Source organism: Salmo salar, chromosome ssa15 (genome assembly GCF_905237065.1).
Source record: "Salmo salar chromosome ssa15, Ssal_v3.1, whole genome shotgun sequence".
Lineage (NCBI taxonomy): Eukaryota > Metazoa > Chordata > Actinopteri > Salmoniformes > Salmonidae > Salmo > Salmo salar.
In genome coordinates, this window is record NC_059456.1 from 56,317,425 (window position 1) to 56,332,681 (window position 15,257).

The following is a 15,257-nucleotide window of genomic DNA, read 5'->3' on the forward strand; positions in this document are numbered from 1 at the left end:
CAAACCAGGGTAGTGATATATCGACACCATGCCTTTCTGAGCCACTGCGCGCAGTCACGTTCAACCCCTGGACTCAGGAGACTCACAAAGTTAATCTTATCGTTGTTACAAGGATAATGTTGCACTAAACACAAATCAATAAGCCTAATTGAGACACGACAATTAATCTCTTATCGAATGGCAAACTTGGAAATAAAAAACGAAATGAAACAATGTTGCGTAAAATTTGTGAGGAATGTGTGTCTTTAATGGATACCGTTAAACATTAGTTAAAATTACATAAACACGTATTCATGACATTTAAAATATAAATGTTGTGTCTTAAAAAATTGCTATTATCGTATATCCACAATAACATGTCTATAAAATGAATGTTTATGCAAACATTAGGCCTATTGACAGTATTACAATGCCATAAGCTACTTCTAAATGAGGTTTTCTTACATATTAAATAATTTACTTGTAAACAAAATTATATATTTTTTTAGTCCGTTGAAGTCCCATTCCTCGGTCAAGTTCAGTGCATTGTACTCCTCCGGATACGATGGACAGTTCTTATTGGTAGGTGCGATCCGTTACATCACCAAGCTTATGACGCGCCGTCTTCCTGTTTCCTTCAGCTGTGTCTTAAAGTGAATCTTGTTGGTGGAGGAGAGCTCGAGCATCGAAGCTCTGCATCGCGTGCGCCTCGGTCAAGCTGCTACGACATCATCACCAGTCTTTCACCCCTCGAGAGAAGATGATAGAGAGCGGAGCAAAATAGCTCTTTTATATCTCTTTTTATATTCTACGGTCGCGCTCATCACTCACTTTACTCCTACTCTTCCTTCCCTGAGAAATTATAACATTCAACGTTTCGCGGCGAAGCTTCCATAGTCCGTATTCTTTTTCAGCAGTAAAAAAAAAAGGCCTTTCCCTTCATCTGCGGGTAAGTAACCGTGTCCTCAGTTACTTCCCTCTTGTTCTTTTGCGTTGCGTGCGTTTGGTGGGCAAAAAAATTAAAAAAAATAAAAAGATGAACAGCAGAATTTATTCTGATGAAAGACAACATTAGCTATCTTTTACGATATTATTAGGCTGAATTGTTTTCTTTCACCTAAAGTGTGACTAAGTTGCTTCATTGTTATGATGTGCAGAACACTTTTCTCCTTGTAAATCACAGACAGATTATTTCTAACTTTTAAAAGTAAGTTACTGTCTTTTTAAATGTGTTATTTGTGAATAAATGTTTTTTTTAGCACATAGGCTAAAGACTTTCAAGGCTGTCTGACTTGGTTTGATTTGATCAAAGGCTGAAGTCCGTTATCTTTGAATCTGTGTGGGCTACACCTTCAAGTCTCCTATATGGTCTTTGTTGTGTGTGTTCTTATTCGTTCAGTGTAATAAGCTTGTGAGTCGTTTCGATTTTAACAAGCTTGGTTTTATCACTATTAATATCTGATATATATCATATCAGATAAATGTGATCTACTCTTTGAATGTTTCAGTCTAGTAGTGGCGTAACTGTCCAAAGGGTTATGAACTTTTTTTTTTACCTTGATGGTGCCCCGTTCTCTCTCTCAGAGCTGTAAAGATCCTGGGAACACACAACTGCACCACCTATCACATTTTCACAAAAAAACATGAAGACATGGCTAAAGGCCAATCAGACTTTTGAACATAATCCCTAGTTATCTATTGCAGCTTTCCATGTTGTCTGTTGTCTGTAGCTTGTGAGGTGTGGAAACACTGTTGCTTTTATGGATTTTGTCTTGTTGCTTTTTGTGCTATGTTGGTCTGTCTGCATGCTACGTCTTGCTTGTCCAATGTTGCTCTGTGTGTGCTCACTGCTCATTGATTGTCTGTATTATTATTGTAATTGTTTTTAATAACCTGCCCAGGGACTGTGGTTGAAAATTTGCCAGCTGGCTAAAACCAGCACTTATACTGAGGAATGAGGAATATGAAGTAATGTAACAAAATAATTCTTACATTTTACATAAAAGTTTGAATTTTTTCTCTATTGCCAGCAAATGTTAATTAATTCTGTAAATATACTGAATAAAAGTCCTACACCACTGATGACGACATGTGTAGTCGTCAGCCGTTACTTACAAAGGGGTACTGATGCCGTCTGGATGGTGACAAAATGTTTCCATTCATAAAGGCATAACATTTTTGTCATAGTGCTCTAAGTTGCTCCTTCGATCAGTGCGCATTCAGTCAGTAAAATATAAGAAGCAATCTGCAAATAGGCTTTATTGTTTGTGGCACTTGTTATTATAACACTTTAAATGGGTGTGATATGTGGTTTGGATGAATACACTTACTGTACTATAGGGTCGTTCAATTTGATTTCAGTCACTTTTTGACTGCTCCCTTTTGATTTGAACAAAACTTTCTATACATATTTGCCCATGGTAGAAGTGGTCAGAAAGTAACTTTTTGGACCTGAATGCCAAAACATTTAGGAGATAGCGGTGCCCAACCCTACCATGAGACATCCATGTCTTCATCACTGTAAAATATAAACAGTTGAGTTTTATATAATTTAAAAGCTTACAAACAGGGTTGTCAAACTATTTTATAATTTCTTATTTTTTAACCTTAAACACCAATTATCAAAAAAATGTATATATTAAACATCATCTGAGGTGTTTGTGTTGTGCCCACCATAGGTTGAGAGACAGCATGTCTTAAACTTTCAAAATTTGGTAGCACAAAGATGGTTGGTCCACACATCAGAGAATGTTGACTTTAATGGGAATATCCGTTATTTTAAATTACACTGTCAATGTTCCATAGGAAAGCTATTGAAATCATATAAATATAGATAATAAAATAGACATCCCCATTTAAGTTGACATTCAACATCTTTGTGGTTGTAACTGGAAGTTCAAATTTCAATTCAATTTAAATGTCAATGATGTACCAGCTAAATTCCAGTGATCCGAAGGGATATATATCCATTCTATGAATTCTATTTCTATTACTGAAATTACACCCACCCTGAACGCAAGAGTATTCTGTGTCTCAAACAATTGCAGGCACAACACAAACACCTAAGATTATGTAAAATCAGGTCTAATCTACAACATGGGAAAATGGAAAAGAATCTGACTCCATGCATTTTTAGATAATTGACGTTAAACGTAAAAAAATTACATAGTTTGTATTAAAACATTTTTTTTCTCAAGAAATTACAAAACAAAACAACCATGTTTGTAACATTTATAAAAAAAGATATACAATTCAACTGTTTATATTTTTCAAGTGATGAAGAAATGGATGTCTCGTCATTTCAATATGGTTTAATATGGTTAAAATATTGCAATATGGTTAAACTTTGAGCATCTCTATCTCCAAATATTTTTGACATTCATGTCCAAAGTAACTTTCTACCATGGGCAGATATGTATAGAAAGTTTTGTTTAAATCAAAAGGGGTGTGGTCAAAACGTGATTGAAATCAAATGGAACGACCCTATATGCACTTAATTAATTGCTTTGGGTATGGGCAACTTCTAATCTAAATGTTACCTAAAATGTAAATGACCTACAGATTACTTTTGGAGAAGAGATTATAATTAAATCAGAAATAGTTCCACTGTGTTTACTGTGTCTTTGTGGTATTCTTAATCCAACCTCAGCCTTTCTCTTTAGTCTTTTGAGCTAATGGTTTTCTGTGCTGGCTTGAAGCGCACAAAAATGGAAATGAGGAAATGTGCTTAAGTAATTATCATAATTTTATGCAGCTTTGTGTTGCGTGGGAACTGGTTCAGTGTTGCACAGGCAGGCAGTGTGGAACAGGGGACAGACAGAGGAAAATGTAGGGTGCGTCTGAAATTGCACCCTATACCACGGTTTCAGGAGCAGGACAAGACACCCTATTTTTGTCTGATGACTTGACACAAGGGCATGTACACGATAGGCCTATCTGGTTTATATGATTATGATGGTCATAATGCTTCTTGACAGTGTCACAAAGTGTATTTTCTTAGTCCAAGTAAAGTGACACAGGAAGGGCATAATGCTTCATGCAGTGTCATGAAGTGTATTTTATTTTATTTTAAATATAATGAAAAAAAAACATGACTGTAAAGAATTCATTACAACAACAACAAAGGACTTAAGAAATACATTTTCCAACGAAGGGAAACTTCTTGACATGGGAAATCACATTAGAATAAATCTGGGTTTTGACACTCTTATGTTGTTGTCATAACCAGCCATAAAATAACACAATATATGTCACAATAGGTGTAAATATATTGGTCATGACAGTGTTATGACCATGTTTCCTTTATGTTTTCATTCTACAGGTGTCATTCAGTAGTGGTCCTAGAGGAGTGGCTTTGTGGGATATGGCCCAATAGCAGCAGACCGTGATGCCGGACCATGACAGTGACTCCTTCCTGAGCAGACAGACCAAGAGAAGACGAGTGGACATCGGGGTGAAGAGGACTGTGGGCAGCAACGCCGCCAACGCAGCAGCAGCCACAACCAGCGCCGACATCGCCCATGCCAAAGCAGCAATCTTCGGTGCTATGAACTCTCTCAACTCCCACCACCATGGCGCCGATGCAGACTCCATGGACTGCTCCATGGTGGAGCCGCACGGCCACGCCGGGGTCGTCACAGCAACCAACAGCGAGTCCAAGTCCAACATGCTCCGGAAGCTCCTGAAGAGAGCCAACTCGTATGAAGACGCCATGATTCCCTTCCCCGGCGCCAATATCATCTCCCAGCTCCTCAAGAGCAACATGGCCAAGAACGAAAGAGGAGAGAGAGGGGATAGGGGGGAGAGAGGAGATAGAGAGGATGGGGGGTTCCCCAGGTCAGGCCTCTCTAGTGGGGGTTCCGAAGCCCCCCAGGAGGACGCCTGCAGTAATTCGTCCCAGGACAGCCCCCAGGAGTGCCTGTCCCCCTTTTGCCATCCCCCGGCTCTGGGCACCTTCGACCTAGAGCGCCTCAACGACGAGCACCTCCGGGCCAAGCGTGCCCGCGTGGAGAACATCATCCGGGGCATGAGCCACTCACCCGGCGTGGTGGTGCCCACACGCCACCTCGGAGAGCGGGACCACGAACTGGAACAATGTGGACGGGAGAGAGAGCGAGAGATGGACGGTGACAGGGACAGAGAAATGGAGATGGACTGCCCCCCACAACCGCCCAGCCCCAGGGGAGAGGTGTGCAGCCGGGAGAACAAAAGGAAGCAGCGCCTGCCCCAGCAGCAGCAGCAGAGCTTCACCCAGCTGGTGTGCCAGCGTAAAGAGCAGAAGCATGAGGAGCGCAGGCAACTGAAGCTGCAGCTGGAGGACATGCAGAAGCAGCTGCGCCAGCTGCAGGAGAAGTTCTTCCAGATCTACGACTCCACCGACGACTCAGAGCATGACCTGGCCCATGACCTAGGCAACATGTCTGAGGACAGCGCTGGGAGGTCTGATGCTGGGGGAGATGACCGGACAGACCGTTCCGACAATGAGATGTCAGACCTGGATCCGGGACACTTCCTGGACCGAGCAAGGGCGTTGCTCCAGGAGCAGGCCCTGCTGTCTGAGGGGGACAAGCTCAGAAGAGAGGGGCTGGTCTGGGGGAAAGGTCCTGGTCAGGGCCCCTCCTCCATGCACCATGCAGAGGGCAAGCTGCTGGCTGAGACGTTGAAACAGGAGCTCAACTCGGCAATGAACCAGGTGGTGGACACAGTGGTTAAGGTGTTTGCCAAGCCACCTCACCCCGCACCACCCCAAGTCTTTCCTCCCCTCCCCATGCCCACAGAGAGGTTTGGTGTCAATGTCAAGGGCCCCAACTTCCACACAGCCAACCAGCGCCTGCAGTGCTTTGGCGACATCGTCATTCCCAATCCCCTGGACTCGTTCGGCAGCATACCTGTGCCCGGCACCAACGACCAGACGGAGGCGCTGCCCCTGGTGGTGAGGAAGACCCAGACGGAGCACCATCACCAATCCTCAGCCGTGGGCGCCCACGGGGGTCATCACCACCCCTCCCTTCACCCCTCCTCCCTCTCTACCTCCATGGGCTTCAGCCCCCCTTCTTTCCGCCACCCCTTTCCCCTTCCTCTCATGGGTTACCCCTTCCAGAGCCCTCTGGGCCCACCCTCCGGGGGTTACCCAGGGAAGGACCGTTCCTCCCCAGACTCCATGGACCTGTCCAGGGAGACCACCAGCCTGCGGACCAAAATGTCATCAGGGCATCACGTGGGGCACCACCACCGGTCTTTCTCTCCGACCAACCCTGGGAGCACTGCAGAGGGGCTCTCCCTGTCCCTCATCAAGTCAGAGTGTGGAGACATGAGCGACATGAACGACATCTCACCATACTCAGGCAGCACCGTATCCTTCACACCGAGAGGGGGAGGGAGGTGGGGAGGGAGGGAGAGAGAGTTAGAGATGCTATAGAAGGGCTGGTTGTTCATCTTAGATAGTTTAAGATATTGTTATGATGAATATTGCATATTATTGCTAAATCAGCACAGTTATATCAGTTACATCCCTCTTTTCTTTTTGATCATATACCTTTCGCTCTACTAAATGGTTGAAAGCACTCTAGTCAATCTGCCATTGGTCAGATAATGTCTCCACGACATTTATAGCCCTGATTCCCATTTGAAACATGACTGAAAGAGACAAAAGCTATAGAAAGCTGAAGTTGAGCACAATGGCTCTCTATAGTGATAGTTTAACCCCTGTGTACCCCAATCATGGGCTGCAGATAAAGAGGTAAGGTACCTATGGGAGGATCACAGTCAACCAACTGGGACTGGGTCTAATAGCCTCAACTGATCCGTTCAGTTTGCCCCGTTCTCCTATATAGGCTACCTCCCTATCCCTCTCCCATTCAGACCTGTCTTTGCAAAGACCTTTCACTTATGAAGCCTCCGTAGCAGTTATTTTGCGTGATCACTGTCACTGAAAATGTTATATCAATGACACACACATGACACACATGTACAGTGTACACTGAATGTACAAAACATTAAGAATACCTTCCTAATATTGAGTTGCAAGCCCCCCTTTTGCTCTCAGAACCGCCTCAATTTGTCAGGCATGGACTCTACAAGTTGTTGAAAGTGTTCCACAGGGATGCTGGCCCATGTTGACTCCAATGCTTCTGATGGCACACATACGCAATCCATGTCTCCATTGTCTCAAGGCTTAAAATACAGTTTCCTCCCCTTAATCTACACTGATTGAAGTGGATTTACCAAGTGACATCAATAAGTTATCATCGCTTTCACCTGGATTCACCTGGTCAGTCTATGTCATGGAAAGAGCATGTGCCCGTAATGCTTTGTACACTCAGTGTATCTATGGTCTAACAGGCTTGGACATGTTTTGGCTGAGAATTGACAGAGCGCATGTTTTTGTTGTTGTTGTCTGTGTCTAAAAGTTAGACATTGATGAAAGCATCTAACACGGATGCTACTGTATGGCTACTGTATGTTAGTGCTGATCTATGTCTGTGTTGTGATCACCTCAGGGCTCAGTGTGTGTGTGTGTGTGTGTGTGTGTGTGTGTGTGTGTGTGTGTGTGTGTGTGTGTGTGTGTGTGTGTGTGTGTGTGTGTGTGTGTGTGTGTGTGTGTGTGTGTGTGTTCATGCGTGTGTGTGTGTGTGTGTATGGGAGATAAAGTTCGCCTGAGGACTCAGTAAAGATGTTTATTTATGACCACCTGTGTTTCCCCCTGTCTTATCATCCCCCATTGTAAAAACAAACAATCGTTGTCGTTTCTTTTCAATTTTTTTCTCGTTTCATAAATATCTGTCAACAGCCCGGGGAGCCTTCAGCTGTTGCTTGGCACCCAAATACTTAAAAAAAAAATCTTTCTCTCCCGCTCCTCCCTTTCTTTTCTTTGAAATGGACGTTAACAGCTGCATGAGCTGTTTTTCTTTCATAACAGTGACTTAATTTGTCTTCTGACCAAAAGGGGAGGAGCACTTCCCAGAGATCCATAATCCACTGCCACACTGTTCCTCCCGATGGGAGGATGAAAAGAGAGAGAGAGAACGGTTGAGGGGGAGAGAGAGAGAGAGAGAGAGAGAGAGAGAGAGAGAGAGAGAGAGAGAGAGAGAGAGAGAGAGAGAGAGAGAGAGAGAGAGAGAGAGAGAGTAAAACAATTAAAACAATAACTAAAGTTGAAGTCACTTAGGTTGGAGTCATTAAAACTCGTTTTTCAACCACTCCCCAAATTTCTTGTTAACAAACTATAGTTTTGGCAAGTCGGTTAGGACATCTACTTTGTGCATGACACAAGTCATTTTTCCAACAATTGTTGACAGATTATTTCACTTATAATTCAGTGTATCACAATTCCAGTGGGTCAGAAGTTTACATACACTAAGTTGACTGTGCCTTTAAACAGCTTTGAAAATTCCATAAAATGATGTCATGGCTTTAGAAGCTTCTGATAGGCTAATTGACATAATTTGAGTCGATTGGAGGTGTACCTGTGGATGTATTTCAAGACATACCTTCAAAGTCAGTGCCTCTTTGCTTGACATCATGGGGAAATCAAAAGAAATCAGCCAAGACCTCAGAAAAAGATTGTAGACCTCCACAAGTCTGGTTCATCCTTGGGAGCAATTTCCAAACATCTGAAGGTACCATGTTCATCTGTACAGACAATAGTATGCAAGTATAAACACCATGGGACCACGCAGCTGTCATACCACTCAGGAAGGAGACGCATTCTGTCTCTTAGAGATTAACGTACAATGGTGCGAAAATGGTGCAAATCAATCCCAGAACAACAGCAAAGGACCTTGTGAAGATGCTGGAGGAAACAGGTACAAAAGTATCTATATCCACCGTAAAACGAGTACTATATCACCATAACCTGAAAGGCCGCTCAGCAAGGAAGAAGCCACTGCTCCAAAACCGCCATAAAAAATCCAGACTACGGTTTACAACTGCACATGGGGACAAAGATTGTACTTTTTGGATAAATGTCCTCTGGTCTGATGAAACAAAAATAGAACTGTTTGGCCATAATGACCATTGTTATGTTTGGAGGAGAAAGGGGGACGCTTGCAAGCCGAAGAACACCATCCCAACCGTGAAGCACGGGGGAGGAACCATCATGTTGTGATGGTGCTTTGCTGCAGTAGGGGCTGGTGCACTTCACAAAATAGATGGCATCATGAGGGAGGAAAATGATGTGGAAATATTGAAGCAACATCTCAAGACATCAGTCAGGAAGTTAAGGCTTGGTGGCAAATGGGTCTTCCAAATGGACAACAACCCCAAACATACTTCTAAAGTTGTGGCAAAATGGCTTAAGGACAACAAAGTCAAGGTATTTGAGTGGCCATCACAAAGCCCTGACCTCAATCCTGTAGAAAATGTGTTGGCAGAACTTAAAAAGCGTGTGCGAGCAAGGAGGCCTAGAAACCTGACTCAGTTACACCAGGACTGTCAGGAGGAATGGGCCAAAATTCACCAAACTTATTGGGCGAAGCTTGTGGAAGGCTACCCGAAACGTTTGACCCAAGTTAACCTCTATGGGCTAGGTGGGACGCTTGCGTCCCACCTACGTAACAGCCACTGCCAGCCTGTGGCGCGATTTTCAAAACCTTAAAAATCCTATTACTTCAATTTCTCAAACATATGACTATTTTACAGCCATTTAAAGACAAGACTCTCGTTAATCTAACCACACTGTCCGATTTCAAAAAGGCTTTACAACGAAAGCAAAACATTAGATTATGTCAGCAGAGTACCAAGCCAGAAATAATCAGACACCCATTTTTCAAGCCAGCATATAATGTCACCAAAACACAGAAGACAGCTAAATGCAGCACTCACCTTTGATGATCTTCATCAGATGACAACCCTAGGACATTATGTTATACAATACATGCATGTTTTGTTCAATCAAGTTCATATTTATATCAAAAACCAGCTTTTTACATTAGCATGTGACGTTCAGAACTAGCATACCCCCCGCAAACTTCCGGGGAATTCGCTAACATTTTACTAAATTACTCATGATAAACGTTCACAAAAAGCATAACAATTATTTTAAGAATTATAGATACAGACCTCCTCTATGCACTCGATATGTCCGATTTTAAAATAGCTTTTTGGTGAAAGCACATTTTGCAATATTCTAAGTACATAGCCCAGGCATCACGGGCTCGCTATTTAGACACCCGGCAAGTTTAGCACTCACCATAATCATATTTACTATTATAAAAGTTTGATTACCTTTTGTTGTCTTCGTCAGAATGCACACCCAGGACTGCTACTTCAATAACAAATGTTGGTTTGGTCCAAAATAATCCATCGTTATATCCGAATAGCGGCGTTTTGTTCGTGCGTTCCAGACACTATCCGAAATAGTAAAGAAGTGTCGCGCGCATGGCGCAATTCGTGACAATAAAATTCTAAATATTCCATTACCGTACTTCGAAGCATGTCAACCGTTGTTTAAAATCAATTTTTACGACATTTTTCTCGTAGAAAAGCGATAATATTCCGACAGGGAATCTCCTTTTCGGCAAACAGAGGAAAACATCCCAAAGGCGGGGGCGGTCGGGGTCACGCGCATAAGCCCAGTGTCCCTTGATCGGCCACTTGAGAAAGGCGATAATGTGTTTCAGCCTGGGGCTGGAATGACGACATTCTGTTTTTTCCCGGGCTCTGAGCGCCTATGGACGACGTGGGAAGTGTCACGTTAGAGCAGAGATCCTTAGTAAATGATAGAGATGGAAAAGAAGTTCAAGAAATGGTCAGACAGGCCACTTCCTGTAAAGGAATCTCTCAGGTTTTGACCTGCCATTTGAGTTCTGTTATACTCACAGACACCATTCAAACAGTTTTAGAAAATTTAGGGTGTTTTCTATCCATATGTAATAAGTATATGCATATTCTAGTTACTGGGTAGGAGTGGTAACCAGATTAAATCGGGTATGTTTTTTATCCAGCCGTGTCAATACTGCCCCCTAGCCCTAACAGGTTTTAAACAATTTCATAAAGGCAATGTTACCAAATACTAATTGAGTGCATGTAAACTTCTGACCCACTGGGAATGTGATGAAATAATTAAAAGCTGAAATAAATAATTCTCTCTACTATTATTCTGACATTTCACATTCTTAAAATTACGAGGTGATCCTAACTGACCTAAAACAGGGAATTTTTACTAGGATTAAATGCCAGGAATTGTGAAAAACTGAGTTTAAATGTATTTGGCTAAGGTGTATGTAAACTTCTGACTTCAACTGTACATATGTGAGATGCTTTTTTCTCTAATGTCGCATATAATTTTGGGGCATTAACGGATGTACTCCCTTTAATGGGAAGAATAGTTAGAACAACGCGGCCATGTGTTACAGGTTTTAAAAATTTCCGCTACAAGTTAATTTCACGTCTACAATAACTAAAGGTCGCAACAGACATTTTGTGTTGAAGTTCATCGGCGTTCCGGAGCGTCGCGCAGCAGATGGCTTCCATCATTTTTCTCATTGTATATTGGCCTTACACCTGAAATGAGGAAGTGGAGCAGCTATTTTCTCTCTTGACTTTGAGGTTTTGGGGAAGTGCTGTGGAGAATGATGATGTCTTGTCAGATGTGCTCAGATAACTCTAACCTTGCTGGTACAAGGGCACCAACATGGCTAAATAATAGCCGTGTGTCACCCCAAGTCCAATCACTATTACATTTGCAAGCTGTGAAAGATATTAATTAATCAAGATTCACTGTTGCTTGATAGTGAAGCATAGGGAGAAGATCCTGTGTTTGTAGATTTTTGCAACATAAAAATACTTCATTTATTTTTATATAAATGTAATCTATGTAATGATGTGATTGTCATTAGTTTTGAATTAATTTTGATTTAGAAGCGAGAGCGTAGTAGTCTCATTAGGAAAGCCCAGTCTTATGGGACTAACATGATTGTGTCTTTACAGCAGCAAGTCATCTTGCCAGACTTGAAGAAAACAACCCTCTCCCACTCTGCCCATGCCTCTTTCTCTTCTATCTTGCTTCCCTCTCTCTCAATTCAATTTTCAATTTAAGGGCCTTATTGGCATTGGAAACATATGTTTACATTGCCAAAGCAAGTGAAATAGATAATAAACATAAGTGAAATAAACAATAAAACATTTACAGTAAACATTACACTCACAAAAGTTCCAAAAGAATAAAGACATTTCAAATCTCTTGCTCGCTCTGAGAGGCCATGGTATCCCTCGCTCTTGGAGCAGATGGTGTGGTGTGGAGAGTGGAGTGCTGCTCTTTTGGCCAGGCCTGTTGGAATATGGTTAGCCTGCCAGGGTTCGACCCATATGCCCTCCCTCCCTCGCTATTTTTGGACATAAAAGACTGTAAAAACACCAACAAATAAGCTCAAAGTGATTTTATTTTGGAAATCTGTGATTTGAAATGATTATGTTTTAGACAAATATTATATCTGTTTGGGCTACTTGCTGTCAATTTTCAGTCTACAAAGAATTTCTAATTATGTTCTGGCCCCCTGTCCAATCCGCTTAAGAAAAATTCAGCCCGCGGCTGAATCTAGTTGATGATCCCTGCTTTAGGGCCTAACTGTATGCGTGCCAAATACACACCAATCACCAAATGCTTTTGGGAACTTGGGCAGTAAAAGGGACGATGTCAAAGTTGAATCCAAGAAGAGTAAAGCTGTGAAATGGAGAGTTGAAAATAAAGAGAAGGGAGGGCCAGAACAGTAATGTTTGGGGAAGATTTTGTGAAGTGGTAAAAGAGGATGATAGCAGTGCCGGCCGGCTATGTGTGAGGTGCTATTCGAGAGTCACAAGACAGGGACTTCAAATTTTACACGTCAAGGGAACTGTAGGCTTACTAGGCTTATTGTACAGATGGGTTACATTTAATAGCCTAACTGAAATCTGGACACTTACTGTATAATATTAACCCTTGCAAGTTTTAAGCATTTCTTGCAGTAAAATTATACACTAAATGTTGACTTGAGAACTGGAGTGGATGAATATGATTTCTTTCTTTCAGCATCTTGAGAGAAAGAATGTGCAGTTAGAGACCATCTGTAAAGGTGCTATATTTATCAGCATCATAGAAAATTTTTACATTTTAGTCATTTTTATTGTAGTGAATGCATACATTTCATAAACTTTTTTGTACTGGCCCCCCATGGGAATCGAACCCACAACCCTGGTGTTGCACACACCATGCTGGTGCTGCAAACACCATGCTCTACCAACTGAGCCACAGGGAAAGCTGGTATTTTTTCAACCACATAAGGTATGCATCCAAGCCAAACTTAAATCTTATTAGAAACATGTTGGGTTGTTTTCACTGCTTTAAATTTAGTTAAAAGCGGTCAAACTGAAATGCTGCACGAAAAATATATTAAAAACATGTTTTGTATTTTCTCACCGGCCCCTAAACATCTGCTGCGTGAGAGAAGCAGAGATGAAAGAGAAATCTTTACCAATGTCAACTAGAATGAAGCATTCATCGATTTCATCGAGCAAGGGTTTAATTAGTCTTCTAGGGCAGTTATGACAGAAGAGAAGCTGTATGTAGTATAACAAGTTGACTTACAAATACCCAACCAAAAATGTCAGAAATTATAAGCAGAAACACATATAAATTAGGCTTAAAAAATAAATCCTGCACCTCCTGTCATAAAATCGTTCCACCGCCTCTGACTGTACAGCGCATTTTCTATCAGCCTATTTGCTCAGATTTTCACTTTATCACATACAGTTTATTAGGTACACCCATCTAGTACCGTGTCGGACCCCCTTTTGCCTCCAGAACAGCCTCAATTCTTTGGGCATTCTACGAGGAGTCGGAAACGTTCCACAGGAATATTGGTCCATGCTGAAGCGATGTCATCACGCAGTTGCTGTAGATTGGTTGGCGGTACACTCATGCTGTGAACAGCCCGTTCTATCTCATCCCAAAGATGCTCTATTGGGTTGAGGTCTGGTGACTGTGTAGGCACTCAAGTAAACTGAACTCCCTCTCATGTTCCAGGTGATGTAGATGTACCTAAAAAAACTGGCCTGGTGAGTGAGTAGGGCGGTTACGGATGGGTTTTGACCAATTGCGGATGGGTGCGGGTGAACAAACAGCTGACCTGCGCATCAAAACAGCTGATGCCTTCCTTGACTGACTGTCATGACACCCCATTATTAAGTGTAGAGACAGTATACCATTAAAAGTTGCAACCGTAGCTATATAAACATGCAATCCAGAAGGAAAGATATTATGACATTGTCCTACTTACAGACTTACAGAGTAGCCCTTTATTTGTCGGTTCAAGTTATAATAGTTACTAGAGATTGCTTTCTGCTCAAGGAGAGAGCGGGTTTACCCTCATCTCTTTTCAATGTCTTAGCCCCAGATTGATATTAGCTGAATTATACAGCCATTAATTCACCATGGAAATGGTTTGGGCCCGTCCGCAGCACAGATGTGTTCCAGGGATGCAGCGCCCATTGCTGGATGGATTCATTGCCTTGGAGCCCCTCTTCCTCCTCCCAAGGTTTGGCAGCACTAGGAAGGCTGGAGGCTGGGGGACGAGCAGGGGGTGTAAATGAGGTTGAAACAACTCTATCGTTCAATGTGCCCCCCCATCCACCCCCTCCTTCCTCCTGAGACTTCCCTTGGAAAACCTTAGTCTCTAAAATCTATGACGTGTGTATTTTAAATGAATAAGGTCTACAGCTATGTTATAGAGAGACAAGGCACTTAAAGACTTCGTCAGGGTTGTCCCTTTAAAACCTTGTTTTCACATTAATATGAACCCAACGTCACGTTAGTAGATCCTGTCTTTGGTTGTCATGTCTTGTCGCAAAGCCATTAGGCTCCTCTCATAACCAGTGTTAACTGCTTTCTTTGTCTGTGATATGCAAATGTCATTTTTCCCCTTCCTTTTTTGGGGTGGAGGATGGAGGCGGGGTATGATGGGGGGAAGAGGGAAAGGCATTTGCTTACTTTGACTGTGAAATGAGCTCCTTATGTAAAGGCACCAGCTGTGGCGCTGGCCAACGTTTTATTTACCGTGACACGCTCACACCTGATTAAGAGTGGATGCTAATCGCAAGCAAATGGTTTGGCCCTGGTTCACTCACTACTCTCTAACAACTAACAACTGATTCAAGATCAGCCCTACCTTTCTCCAGTGCTATTGCTATCCTAAAATAATGAATGTGAAATGCATAATATTGGTTTGACCTATATCTATTATAGTCTTCAAGGAAAACAATTAGCTAACTAATTATTGTACATTAACCTCTATGGGCTAGGTGGG

General features: G+C 42.3%; 1 protein-coding gene across 1 annotated transcript in view; it reads left to right on the forward strand.

Moving 5' to 3' along the window:
* The first annotated feature begins 579 nt into the window (after positions 1 to 579).
* The window catches only part of LOC106571759 (prospero homeobox 1a), a 43,801-nt gene continuing 29,123 nt past the window's right edge, over positions 580 to 15,257 (forward strand). Inside the window, exons 1-2 of the mRNA XM_014145186.2 lie at positions 580 to 928; positions 4,301 to 6,331. Of these exons, the coding sequence (XP_014000661.1) occupies positions 4,367 to 6,331 (1,965 nt within the window). The 5' untranslated portion in view covers positions 580 to 928; positions 4,301 to 4,366. The remainder of the gene's footprint in view (positions 929 to 4,300; positions 6,332 to 15,257) is intronic.